General features: G+C 47.6%; 2 protein-coding genes across 3 annotated transcripts; one reads left to right on the top strand and one right to left on the bottom strand.

Annotated features, from left to right (window-relative positions):
• Positions 1 to 39: 39 nt before the first annotated feature.
• On the top strand, positions 40 to 2,085 carry LOC131132862 (protein C19orf12 homolog). Its single transcript, XM_058078886.2, has 3 exons — positions 40 to 391; positions 807 to 976; positions 1,636 to 2,085. Exons 2-3 carry the CDS (start codon positions 817 to 819, stop codon positions 1,899 to 1,901), a joined length of 426 nt encoding a protein of 141 aa, XP_057934869.2. The 5' UTR covers positions 40 to 391; positions 807 to 816; the 3' UTR covers positions 1,902 to 2,085.
• Positions 2,086 to 2,090: 5 nt separating this feature from the next.
• LOC131132821 (AP-2 complex subunit alpha-2) lies at positions 2,091 to 12,583 on the bottom strand. 2 transcript variants are annotated; one of them, XM_078792699.1, is made up of 23 exons: positions 12,339 to 12,583; positions 10,078 to 10,146; positions 9,848 to 9,990; positions 9,531 to 9,724; positions 9,316 to 9,445; positions 9,146 to 9,247; positions 8,960 to 9,068; positions 8,298 to 8,448; positions 7,996 to 8,164; positions 7,795 to 7,932; positions 7,550 to 7,732; positions 7,387 to 7,484; positions 7,096 to 7,327; positions 6,861 to 7,025; positions 5,571 to 5,642; positions 5,275 to 5,420; positions 5,047 to 5,129; positions 4,637 to 4,723; positions 4,310 to 4,436; positions 4,124 to 4,240; positions 3,967 to 4,036; positions 2,849 to 2,983; positions 2,091 to 2,762 (listed from the first exon to the last, which is right to left on the bottom strand). In XM_078792699.1, the coding sequence occupies exons 1-23, from the start codon at positions 12,403 to 12,405 to the stop codon at positions 2,685 to 2,687; spliced, it is 2,865 nt and encodes a 954-aa protein (XP_078648825.1). In that variant the 5' UTR covers positions 12,406 to 12,583; the 3' UTR covers positions 2,091 to 2,684. The 2 variants fall into 2 exon arrangements, with proteins under 2 accessions (XP_078648825.1, XP_078648828.1); XM_078792702.1 differs by lacking the exon at positions 5,571 to 5,642 and having other exon boundaries at positions 12,339 to 12,582.
• Positions 12,584 to 12,834: the final 251 nt, after the last annotated feature.

The raw sequence follows: 12,834 nt of genomic DNA, 5'->3' as shown, positions 1-12,834 counted from the left end.
CTAGTAGCTTGTAATGCTATGCATACCGTGCGCATTCTTTCTACTTTGTGCCTGCCGGCGCGAATTTTGACAGCGCTTTCACCAGTCCAGCACTGTCATTACGCGCTTATTGGAAATGACGGACGCGTCTTCTGTTTAGTGACGTCCCCCCTTTTCCACTCCGTAGCCAAGATGGCGCCGCTGTCACCATTTGGGGGCATGTTTCGTGCAACATCCGGGTACTGTGTGCCGTACTTGTCAAGCGAATGCAGCCATTTGGGCGTGTTTAGTGCAACATCCGGTTAAATTCACTTAGGTACTCAACATGCTAGGTGCGCTAACTCTTAACCGGAAGTCGTCGACGAGAGTGGAACAACACGACCAAACTTTGTTGCCCCACACCACATTACAGGTAAGAAAAGTACTTTAACTACTAATTGTAGCCCATTTAGCTAAAATAAAATAGTCGGATGTTGTAGATTGTAAAGAGTGTTCACCGTTATATTGACGAAACAAGGCTGTTTTAGTCGTCACGTGATTATACAATAGCGAGGAACTCTGTTGTTGAAATATAAATACGATATAAATATACATTTTTAAGGCAAAAAGACAAATATTGTGATTGTTAAACATGTTATAATTCACAGTGAATCGGGAATATTGTCTATTAAAATTATTTCATAATTTGAATCCAGTATATTAACTGCCAACACCAGGCTCCTATATTATGCTTAAAGTCATGAAAGGATTAATGGCTGGTCCCAGACTTCCCGGTTCCCGGGTTCAATGTTCAGGAAAAGCTGAAAGTTTTATTTTCGTTTCTCTAGCAACAGCAAGATGGCGCCCAGAGTGGATGACGTCATGCGCCTGTGCTGCGAGATTTCGGCACAGGAGGAGATCAAAGTGGCGGTGAAAGGCTCGGCCAAAGGAGCCATGGTTGCAGGGGGAAGTGCGTTTCTCGGCGGCATGCTGGGCGGACCTCCCGGCATCGCTGTTGGTAAGGACAATCGTGTAATTGGGGCCGCCGTTTGCAAACAGGACAGGGATCGCCAATGTCGGAAATTGACATGGTGAGCCAACACTGTCATCGAGCGGCCAATGGGTGAAAATGCTTAATCATGGCTTAAACTACTCCCTTCTCTGGGGGTGATCCCAGCTGCCCAGCATGCTTTGCGGCACAATAGTTGCTAATCACCACAGTTGAATAGCATTTAAGGTAACAGATATTCTTTGGCGATGTGAGCCAGTTAGACGCTAAGTGAAGCTCGGGATGCTAGAAACACGTCGATGAAAGTCAAACCAGGGAGACTTCAGCAAGCGTTATTTTTAACCCAGCCGAACACATGCTGGTTATTTGTGGCATCGGGACTGAGTGGTGCTCAAATAAACAGTGTAGACTTTGAAGGAATGCGCCCCCATTCCATGTCGTCTACATGCTTCACCCCGCCAATCACAGACGGAACCCATAAAAAAGCAGTGCTGTCACCATGCATTTACATGGGGATGAAATATGATCTGACAGTACCAATGTTGGATTATTTTGGTATCATTTGCAGAAAATGATTTACTAAATGATTTTACCAGTAGATTAGCCTGGCTTGGACGGGGGATGGGGGTGTTCAGGGAGATGTACTCACGCATTATGTCCACCACCAGGTGGCGTGGTAGGCAGCCTGCTTGGCAGCTGGCTGACCAGCGGCCAGTTCCGGCCCCTTCCTCAGGTCCTGATGGAGCTGCCCCCCGCCCAGCAGAGGAAGTTGTCAGAGGATGTGGCGGCCGTCCTGTGGGGTCTGGACTGGACAGACGCAGCCCAGCTGGTGGCCCTGGTGATGGGCAGCTCCACGCTGCAGCAGCAGGTCACGGCCGCCCTGCTCAACTACATCACCAAGGAACTCAGAGCGGAGGTTCGATATCGAGACTGACACAGGACGATGGGAGTGCTAAAAGTTAGATTTTTTTAAAAAACTTTTGTCTCTTGAGTGTCAAAGAACCGCGACATTGTGAATGTGACTACTAATATTGTGCCTTTTTATTATGTATAAGAATATTTTTAAATCAATCATGAATAAAAAGCACTGATTTGCACTAACCTCTATGAAATAGACAGCAAGGACCTGATAGATTTTTATTTGCAAACAGTTGGAAAAATACCTCTTAAGGCAGTGAGGTGCATTTAAGGAGCAAGTGAATGTGAAGGCAGTAAAAATAGAAATATTAGAGGTGCACAATACATTAATTTTCTACCGCTTATCCTCACAAGGGTCGTGGGGGTGCTGGAGCCTATCCCAGCTGTCTTTAGGCGAGAGGCGGGGTCCACCCTGGACTGGTGGTAAAGTAATTGTATTTATGGGTATGCCCGGTATCAGACTGATATTGTGCACCCCTAAGAAGTGTGTGTGTGTGTGTTTCAGGTAGACGTAGTGAGACGTGTGCTAGTGTTTGACTTGAGACAAAGGCACTCTAGTGATCTGCAGTACAAAGTGTGCGTGTAACGTGTCCAAGAGCTTAGCGGTTCTCCAGCGTGATGCCATACTCGTGTTAAAAAGTGCAAAAAAGGGTGACGGGATGAGGAAAAATCACGTGGGTCGACCTCCTGGTGGAGCAGTGGCGCCGCTGTCAAAGGCAGTAAAGCTATGTGCCAAAAGTTCTTTTCATTTCAATGGTAAAAAGACTTTACACTGTACAAAAAAACTGAGAAGAAGCTTCTAGAACTGATCTGAGAGCAGATCACAAAGTCTCTGGGACACAGAGTCCCTGCTGGTCCTCAGCGTGAGACGATACATCTGATGGGACAAACACCACATTACTTTACACTCTTTGTGTGTGTGTGTGTGTGTGTGTGTGTGCGTGTGCGTGTGTGTGTCCATACCTGCGCTTGTTTGTTGGGCTCCAGCCTGAGAAGACATCCCACCTGAGAACTTTTACTGTGGACCACTCCAGCACCAACAAAGTTAGCAGGGTTTGGATCAACACCCTCCAGCAGAGCCACACCGAAACCTAGAATCTACCAGAGCAAAAATCACATCTAACATGTTTTTCTAATATCCACTTCCTCTCTGCTCTATTTGTCCACCGCTTGGTTGTATGCATGACTGCCACCTGCAGGCCTGGAACAAAACATTCCTCAACAATCCCTCCAATATCACACTTTACCGGTTGCAGAATTTGCACAAAGAATTTAATATTTTGGGAGTTAGAATTAAACAGGTCCTAAGTATACATCTTACCATTATTAGAGCCCTCTCGACCTGAAATAACACCCCTATATTAATGTTTACATTCCTATTACCTGACATAGCTGACATAACATGTAAAAAACCTATTTGCCACCTTCTAAATACACATTTTATCATTTATTAGAGCCCTCTAGACATGATATAACACCCCTATAGTCACATTTACAAGCCTATTATTAGAGCCCTTTCGACCCTAAATAACACCCCTATATTAATGTTTACATTCTTATTACCTGACATAGCTGACATAACATGTAAAAAACCTATTTACCACCTTCTAAATACACATTTTATCATTTACTGGAGCCCTCTAGACATGATATAACACCCCTATAGTCACATTTACAAGCCTATTATTAGAGCCCTTTCGACCCTAAATAACACCCCTATATTAATGTTTACATTCCTATTACCTGACATAGCTGACATAACATGTAAAAAACCTATTTACCACCTTCTAAATACACATTTTATCATTTACTGGAGCCCTCTAGACATGATATAACACCCCTATAGTCACATTTACAAGCCTATTATTAGAGCCCTTTCGACCCTAAATAACACCCCTATATTAATGTTTACATTCCTATTACCTGACATAGCTGACATAACATGTAAAAAACCTATTTACCACCTTCTAAATACACATTTTATCATTTACTAGAGCCCTCTAGACATGATATAACACCCCTATAGTCACATTTACAAGCCTATTACTCTATGTCGTAGACATAAGATGATAAGCACGTACCTTGGCTTTGGTGACCTCGGTGTCCATCGGGTGTTTAGCTTTGAAAATCTTCTGGACTTCCTGCTGGGGCCTGCAGGCAAACAAGCACATTACTTGCTTCATCAATGCAAATACCTCCCCTTGCTGTGTGTGTGGTGTGGGGGGGGGGCATTCTCACAGGCCAAGCTGCTTCCAGCGCTGGAAGAAGTCATCTGACGTCATCTCAGTGGGCTGGAAGAACTTGTTGAGCATGACAGGGAGTTTGATGGAGATGTTCTGCAGGGCGCCGCCGTACCTGCACACACAAGTCCATCAGCGTGTCCTGTGTGTGAGGGACCTGACCCCCACCCCCACACCCACCCACCTGAACTGGATGTCGAGCACGGGGGCATCACTGAAGTCAGACACGCACTCGATGTTGAGGATCTGCTGAACCTGGGCCCCGCCCTCGATGACCGGGTCAACCATCTTGGCGTGGACGTTCAGCTGTGGGGTCCGTGTTAAGAAACCTCCATGCAATCATCACGACTCTACCCCCATGCATCCTGAATGAAGCCCCCCCCCCGCCTAGAAGGCCTTCAGAAAAAACCTCCAATAAGGCTCCATGTCCACACGCAGCCATCTTTCTTATCCCAACAGCTTCTATTGAAAAGGAAGTGGTTCCCAGTTGAAGTCCTCAAAAGGATATGTGTGTTGAGCGTGTCCCCGCTGCGTACGGTCGAGGAGAAGCTGAGGAACTGACTGGACGTCTTGTTGCCAAAGAACACGTACATGCGACCTGGAGGACCACAGGAGAGCATTCATCAAGGACGCACGCGGCCATTTTGGAGACACGGCGTGAAACTAAACACAACTCAACATGACCTTTAAGGTCAAGTGGCGACCCCTAGTGGCCACAATAGGTCAATGAGGTGAGCTTGCGAGGCAGTTAGGCACACAAATAGAATGATACGCTTTCTAATATACGCTTCTGTCTGTAAGTCATGTGCAAAAGCTCGTATTGACATTTGAGACATCGGTGTTTAATTAGCTACTGTACTACTACACGTACTGCATGTCTATTTTCATTCCTTTCTCAGGAGACAAATGAAGCGTGCTCACCCAGGTTCTGCCGATACTCGCACTTGAGGCCGATCTGCAGAAGTTGATTCTCAAAGAGAACGCCATTGTTCTTACACACAAACCTGCACTCACAAGATGAAATGTTAGCAATATTCTGTATCGTTACGGCAGACAATAACGTTACCATGGTCACAGATGCTTTCTATTATCATGATGTTCTACATGTGCTTCCATCATCTTCCACGTCACGCTTGGAGGCAGACTCACCTGCCAAAGCTTTCCTCAGACACGGTGGCAGCGACAGAGGCGGCGGGGGCAGGCGTGACTTCGGAGAAGACGTCCACCAGCAGACTGGAACCGGCATCGGGGGCGGAGTTTAGGTTCAGCAAGTCATTGAAGGGGTGGGTGGAGTTCTGGGTGGGACACAAAAATGGAAAATAATCTCTTGTGTGCAGACAGCAAAAGGAAGGGGAGCACACGTCTGATAATAGCCCATAACAGCATAAATATGACATCGGTAGGGTTTTTAAGTAAGTGGCTGATAACGTGTGCTATGAATATACCATCGTGCCAGCACAGGAAGGGGCAGGGCGGGGCCTGTTGGCGGGAAGCGCCGTCATCATTGGAGGAGAAGACTGAAGGGGCAGCAAAGGAGTATAGAAGAGGAAGTGAAGGTCAGAAAAAAAAACCAAGAGGAAAGGAAGTGACGAGAGTGAAGGTAACTCACACGTTCTCACCAAACTCAAACTATCACGCAAAACACACTCATGACTTGCACCTCTTTCAAAATCAATCACATCCATTGATAAACTAGCATATAGCAACACATCCATTCAAGGCTGTACTGTACTAAGTACTGCCTTGGCACATTGTAAAAACATCAGTTAGTTAAAGGGGAACTATGGTGCTCCTTTTTGGGCCCTTTGTATGGACTTGTGGACTCCTACAGAGCAGCTACACCCTAAAACCAGAGCACAAAGCTTTATAGTTCTTCCAGAATCTGCACCTATTCAGCTTTGGATTTCGTGCGTCCCTCGTGTATTCCATCCATCCACCTCTGGCACGCCCACTAGGCGGTGGTTGGTCACACTAGCTAAGCTAAGTACTTAAAAGGAGTTCCGGTTTGTGCCGCAGGAATAGGAAACAAATGTGGCTTTGCTAGCAAGTGAGTAGCAGCGTTTCTTCCAGACATCTGTTTACAGTTTTACTACGCCCCCATAGGTCAAAAACAACATTCATTCATTCATTTTCTACTGCTTTTCCTCACAAGGGTCGCGGGGGTGCTGGAGCCTATCCCAGCTGCTTTCGGGCGAGAGGCGGGGTACACCCTGGACTGGTCGCCAGCCAATCACAGGGCACATATAGACAAACAACCATTCACACTCACATTCATACCTATGGACCTATTGGAGTCGCTAATTAACCTAGCATGTTTTTGAATGTGGGAGGAAACCGGAGTACCCGGAGAAAACCCACGCATGCACAGGGAGAACATGCAAACTCCACACAGAGATGGCCGAGGGTGGAATTGAACCCTGGTCTCCTAGCTGTGAGGTCTGCGTGCTAACCACTGTTCCTCCGTGCCGCCCCAAAAACAACATATCAGCAGTAATTTTACAAGAATAAAGCCAAAAGAAGAAAGCTGAAATATTAGGAAAGAAGAGCAAAGATTGTAAAAAAAGAGTAAAGTCGATATTACTAGTAGTTTTTTTTTTACTAGTAGAGCTGACATGCGCGGGTCTTGAAACGTACGTCTAGAATTGTTATGGAAAGGCTGTCAGGGCGGCGAGTGTCTGGTGTGAAGACATGATGAACTCACAGCGTGATCACATGATCACACAAAGCGTCGTTACCGTGTTGGCGGCGTCTCCGGTGACGCTGTGCTCCGCGTTGCCGTTCATGTTGCGGCGAGTGTCGTCGATGTCGGGCAGGTTTCCCGGCCCCTTCTTCCTCTTCAGCTTGGCCAGGATGGACGACTCTCTCTCGGGGAACGGAGGCATCTCCTCCAAGACGGTGGCCTGCAGAGGCAGAGTCACAGTTGAAAGGCTGAGGTGCCGACCCCCGCCGTCCCCCCACCCCGTGACGGACCAGGATGTCAGTGGTGGCGATGCAGCTGAGCCTCAGGTACTCCACGGCTCTCTGCTGGAGCTCCACGTCGGCGTTACGGAGCTGGCTGTCTGAGCGCAGCACGTCCTGGATGGTGGTCTTCACCTCCGGGAACAGGTTGATGAACTTGATGTAGGCGGACAGCAGCAGTGCCCGCGTGGGCACCGAGCACAGGTGAAACTTGGAGTGCAGGAGGTTGAACTGGACCAGGGGGCTGGAGAACACCAGGACGTCATCTTGCTGATGCAATACGCGTGTTACATTTGAAAATACCTGGAGCGCGGGTCGCCGGCAATCAGGTTCCCAAACTCTCCCAGGATGTACCCGCCCACTTTGACCAGGTTCTCGTGGCAGGCCGGTCTTTGAAGGGCCTAGCAGAGTTGTTCCACAAGCATGAAGTTCCAAGTTGGGGACCCCACCTGAGACCTCAGCTCACCTCAAACACGGTCTTGGCGGCATAGCCTTGCACGTCGTCTCGGTTGATGACGATCTGGATGACGCGGTACCACACCTCCTCGCTGACGTAGTCTCCTGCGATGCGGATGAGGTTGAGGATGGTGTCTACGTACCAGGTGTAGTCCACGGCATACTTCTCCGCCAGGATGGCCACCTTCAGCACCTGGAGAAGAAGCCGGCTGAGCAAAGGGGCGGGGTCAAGCGCTAAGAGTATGAATGACGCACAATCTCCTCTCTGATGGAGTAGTCGGCGGTCTCCAGGTAGCTCAGCATCTCCGCCACAATCTGCTTAGCGTTGCTGCGGTCGCACATGGCGTAGAGAAGGTCCACCGCCCTCTGACGGACGCTCACGTCTCGCTCGGTCTAGAAAAAAAAACACGTGTGAGAAGACATACTCCATCAGCAACCCAAAAGACGCCGCCGCACCTTCAGAGCATTAATGACAGTTTCCATGTGTGTCTTCACAGCCTCGTGGGAAAACTCCGAGCTGGCCAGCATGCACATGCTCTCCAGGGCCAAGTACCGCAGGTTGGTCTCCCTGTGCTGCAGGAACTGGCCCAGCTGGTTGCACGCTCGCACCAGCAGGGTGGGCTCACTGCGGGACGACAGCACAGTGTTGGCTGAAGGACAGCCCGGTAGGACCCCCCTTCCTCCCCCCCACGCTCTCTGCCAGAGGAGCCAGGACCCCCCTGCCCCCCACGCTCTCTGCCAGAGGAGCCAGGACCCACCTGTCATGGTGGATGATGAGTGAAATGGCTTCAAACAGAACCGCGTTCTTCGCGTTGGAGTGTTGGACCTTCTTGGACTTGGGGGGCTCCTGGGCTTTGTTCAGGATGGTCTCCAGGCATTCCGTCAGACGACTCCGCAGCGCCCCGTCCTCTGTGTTGGACAACCGCAAGCTAGTTACTCACCTGTGGCAGCCGGCGGCCATCTTTGGCAAATGAGCTGCTCGTTAAATTAATGCATTATGGAAACATTTGAAATAGGTGTTTTTTCTTTTCAACTGGTATTGGCACTTGTCTTATGCGTGTCCTAGCTTCCTTTTGGGTGTTAAGTTCCTGTGTGATGATGTTAGCGTTTTTTGTAAGATGAGTGAGTGAGTTAGATTACAATACTGAGCAATGACCTCCTGTGGTTTCCGAAACCTTGACAAGCTCGTCATGAGTGTCCTGTCCCATAAAGAGTTACCATTTCCTCACTGATCATTTCCTCGCTCCCGAGCCGTACGGTATTGAAATGCATTTTAAAAGTAGCAGCTTATACACCAGAAATGATGCCATATAACATTGTACTAGTATGTGTTGCTTTACTAAATATCATCCTTGGATTTTTCAGTACGGCTGTATTGGACTGCTGTGGTAGAAGAGTAGTACTGGTGTGTGAACAGTACCAGGTGGAGGGTAGCACTGCAGTAGTCGTAGTAGTTTGACGGAGAGCCAAGGTGCTGCAACAAAGTAGTACGTGTAGTCCTGAAGGTCGATGGATGCTGACGTAACAATCTGCACGAGTGAGGACACGCAGTTAAAGCCCCATTTGGGGATGGTGGGGGGGTACTCGGTTCTTCAGTGACGCTCACCCTGCTGAGTCGGGCCACAGCCAGCGACACGGAGGTTTTGAAGTCATCAGGACTCTTCTGGGCCAGCGTGGTGATGAGGCTGGTGGCTGCCGTGACCACGCCCTGAAAACACACACACACATCTTCATGATGATGATGATGACGACGATGGGGGGGTCCCAGAGTCGTACCAGGTGCTGGTCATTCAGCAAATGCACCACTCGGGACGTCCACTCGCCCATGGGCACCAGGTCAGGTGACGTCCTGTTGAGACGGAGGAGACAGAGTGCCGCACTCTGCTTGACGCTGTCCATGGTGTCCCTGCTCAGGACACAAACACATCATCACCCCTCATCACCAAGAGCAGCAGGTACACACGCACGTGAAGCCTTGGTCACACACGCACCCCGCCACTAAGATGCGAGGGATTTCGGAAGCGAAGGCCTCGGCCATTTCTCTGCTGCCCACGTTGGCGATGCAGTGCAGGGCGAGGTTCATGAAGGTAGGGTTGCGGCTGACCAGGTCGTTCTTGATGGCGTTGTTGATGAGACGGATGAGGTCGCTGTTGGAGTTCACCAGCACTGAGATGAACAAGTAACCCTGAAGGCAACACAGTCACAGTCTGGAACCAATGAAGCGTTACAGACGAAGGAGGCCATATCCAAACCGCATTACACCAGTAATGATGAAGCAGCCACAACATCTGTGGACGTGCTGACTTACAATTTGTTTCTCCGTGTATTTGTTGGAGCTGAGAAGGTTGACGGCCTCCATGTGCCCAAAGTCGATATCGTGGCCCAAAAGAAAGATGAAGAGCAGCTTGCAGACGTACTTCTTCTTACTGTACCCATCCAGAGCCTTGTCACCTGTGCACACACATCAATCACACACGTCATCGTCCACGGAGAACACGTATGGGGGGGGGGGGCATCAGGTGGTCACTGCCAGCACACCTTTGAACTTGGAGCGGATGTTGGCCAGTTCTTTGTTGACCCTCTTAATTTCTGCCTCTTTACTTTTGCCTGCAAACACAAAAACCGTGAACATGCGCGTCAAAATAAGAAGGCCAAATCAATCATTAAACTGGAACAAATGTTTTGCACACAGACAACACGCACTCCTTTGATACATTGTCTTGCGGACTGGTTTTGTCATCATGCTCGGGTGAGAGAACAGTACTGACGACCAAGACAGGTTGCCGGAGCAACAGCCCGGCAATCACCCATAAAGCATCCCACATGAACATGCTTAGCCGCCTCATAAAAAGAACAGGAAGGTTTCTGGTCCGCCGGTAAAGTCATCAAGACTAATGAAGGCTCCTTCGTGTTGCAGTGCAACCTACTCCAATGAGGTTGGACAATTCACAATATTTTCCCCAAAATATACCATTACTGTCATGATTAAAATTTCAATAACACAGAAATTAAAACTACATTTCTTGCCTAAATGAAGCATTTCAAACATAAAAATGGCTAAGCGATGCATTCAAAGACATTTTGATGTAGTAGTAGATGTAGTATTCCACACTGGTAACTAGGTCAGTAATGTTCCACTGATGGGAAAATAGGCAACAAAGGAAAAACAAGGAACTCTCCCGATGATAATGTGTGAGTCCATATTATGTCTTATTTTTTGTTATCATGTCTACTATATTGGGTAACAGGAGTGTAGAGTGTAAACTATAGGGGTGTTATTTCATTTCTAGAGGGCTCTAATATTAAAAACCTAATTTAGCTTGTAAATAGGCTTTTCAACCAGCACCGCTCCCAATAGACTTCTGCACCACTATGTACATCTGTGTAATACTTGCTTTTATAGTCAGTATAGTTACTCCAGACCCCATTCACTGTGCAATATCTGATCAACCTCCATGTGCAATATTAAGGGCTCTAAATGCAATGTACTAAGTTCTATGTGAAGTATTTCCATAATGCCTCATATTAACTCTCTAACAAGATCTCAGTGCATAGACTGGTCATATATCTCATCTCGTTTCATATTAGCTACATACTGTATTGTATATAAGTCTGGGAAAAACTGTTGATTTTTGTTAATACTTGGATTGTTTATATTGTTTATTTTTCTATATTGTGTATTTTGTACTGCTTAACTGACTCTGTACTCTTGCTGCTGTGCAATACAAATTTCCCCACTGAGGGACGAATAAAGGCATATCTTAATCTTAATCTTCCATGCTCTTATTATAAAATAGAAATGGAATATATAAGGAATCCTACCAATTAACAACAATAAACTGGGAATTACTGTGCAGTCAAACATCTTTTTTTGAACGCTGTAGTTTTCTGCAAATAATTTTGTCACTGTTCGTGCATTTTTTAATTGATCATGACTGCCGAGCAACCTGCCATGGGGCCAAAAATAAAGTTGTGAGTGCTGGCCATTTGATAAAGAAAATAACAAACACTATTTAATTCCATCTTGCCAAGATGTACACCAAGTTACAAATGACCAAATCACCAAATTACATCCAGTCCTCAGTTGTAAGGATTTACACTCGTTTTCTCCATGTAAAAGTACAATTATCTGTGCTAAAAACGTATTTTTGTTCAGATTTTTGGGTGCCTGGAAAAGAAAAAATGATTTCACATTGCCACGTTTTTGTACGACCCACTGGGGAACTGTATGGCGATGCAAAGGCGCCCCCTGCTGGTCACAAAACTAAACAAGTGTGTGTCAGCTTCACTAGACGCCCACACTCAAACAGACACGCATTATTTCAATGTAAAAAAAATAACATACTCGGAGGTTGTCAAGTAAAAACACAGTGTTATTAGTTATGACGTCTACATAAACTATGGCTGCCGTAGACAAACTTTCTAATGTGGGCATGACTGAAACAAGCTGGAAGAGGGGCAACAATGGCGACAAAAACACGCCGGCTGTTTCAAGTATGCTTTGAAATCTCTCCAAAGGCTTAGCAGTCCAAGAAGTGACATTTTGGTGTCCAAAAGGCGTCCGTGGGTCACGCCCTTTGTCGTGACGTTAGCCGCGCTTAGCTTGTACGCTATTTAGCCTTGTTAGCTAGCTGTCAAAGTCTGTTGTGTGTAACAAAAGTTGCAAGTCACGGCGGTGGAAGGACCAGGAAACACCCACGGTGATTTAGCTGTGTCTCCAACGACACGCCACACCTCGTAAACAAAACAGTCACATTGTGTGCATTAATTAACTTATAGAGAGTGATAAACAATCTTACAGTTCCTGATGTCGGAAATGAACACGGCCAGGCCGCGCATTCCGTCCCCTTTCGAGACCGCAGGCATGTTGTCCTCTCCGGGTGAGGTCGCACTCCGTCTCCCCGTCTACAAGCACTCCGCCTGGGCACCACACGCCTCTTCAGCCTTGTTTGGCCGGCCAGCTAGCTAGGCTGCGCGGGGAGTGAGTCCCACAAGGACCGCGACAGGAACGGCACGGGACGCGTTCCGTGTAGGGAAAGCTCCACCCCACACAAAGGCCGCGTTCCATTCAGCTTCCTGGAAGCTGCCTTGACCGGGGAGCGCTGTCTTTTGAAAACTAAAACCATGGTCGGTTGGGCTTCATTCATCAGAAGCTTTCTATGGGGCAAGGGAGGGGCATTAGTTGAGTAATGTTTATGTGTTTTATACCCGACATAATCACTACTTCACTCTACTGAATATATGTATTGTCTTGCATTATTGCACAAACACTGGGTGGCAGTCAGGAAGCGCACT

This window comes from Doryrhamphus excisus, linkage group LG1 (genome assembly GCF_037039965.1).
Source record: "Doryrhamphus excisus strain RoL-2023G ecotype Guam linkage group LG1, RoL_Dexc_Guam_v1.1, whole genome shotgun sequence".
Classification (NCBI taxonomy): domain Eukaryota; kingdom Metazoa; phylum Chordata; class Actinopteri; order Syngnathiformes; family Syngnathidae; genus Doryrhamphus; species Doryrhamphus excisus.
Note: the sequence above shows the minus strand (reverse complement) of the source record. Positions and strands in the feature narration are given on the sequence as shown.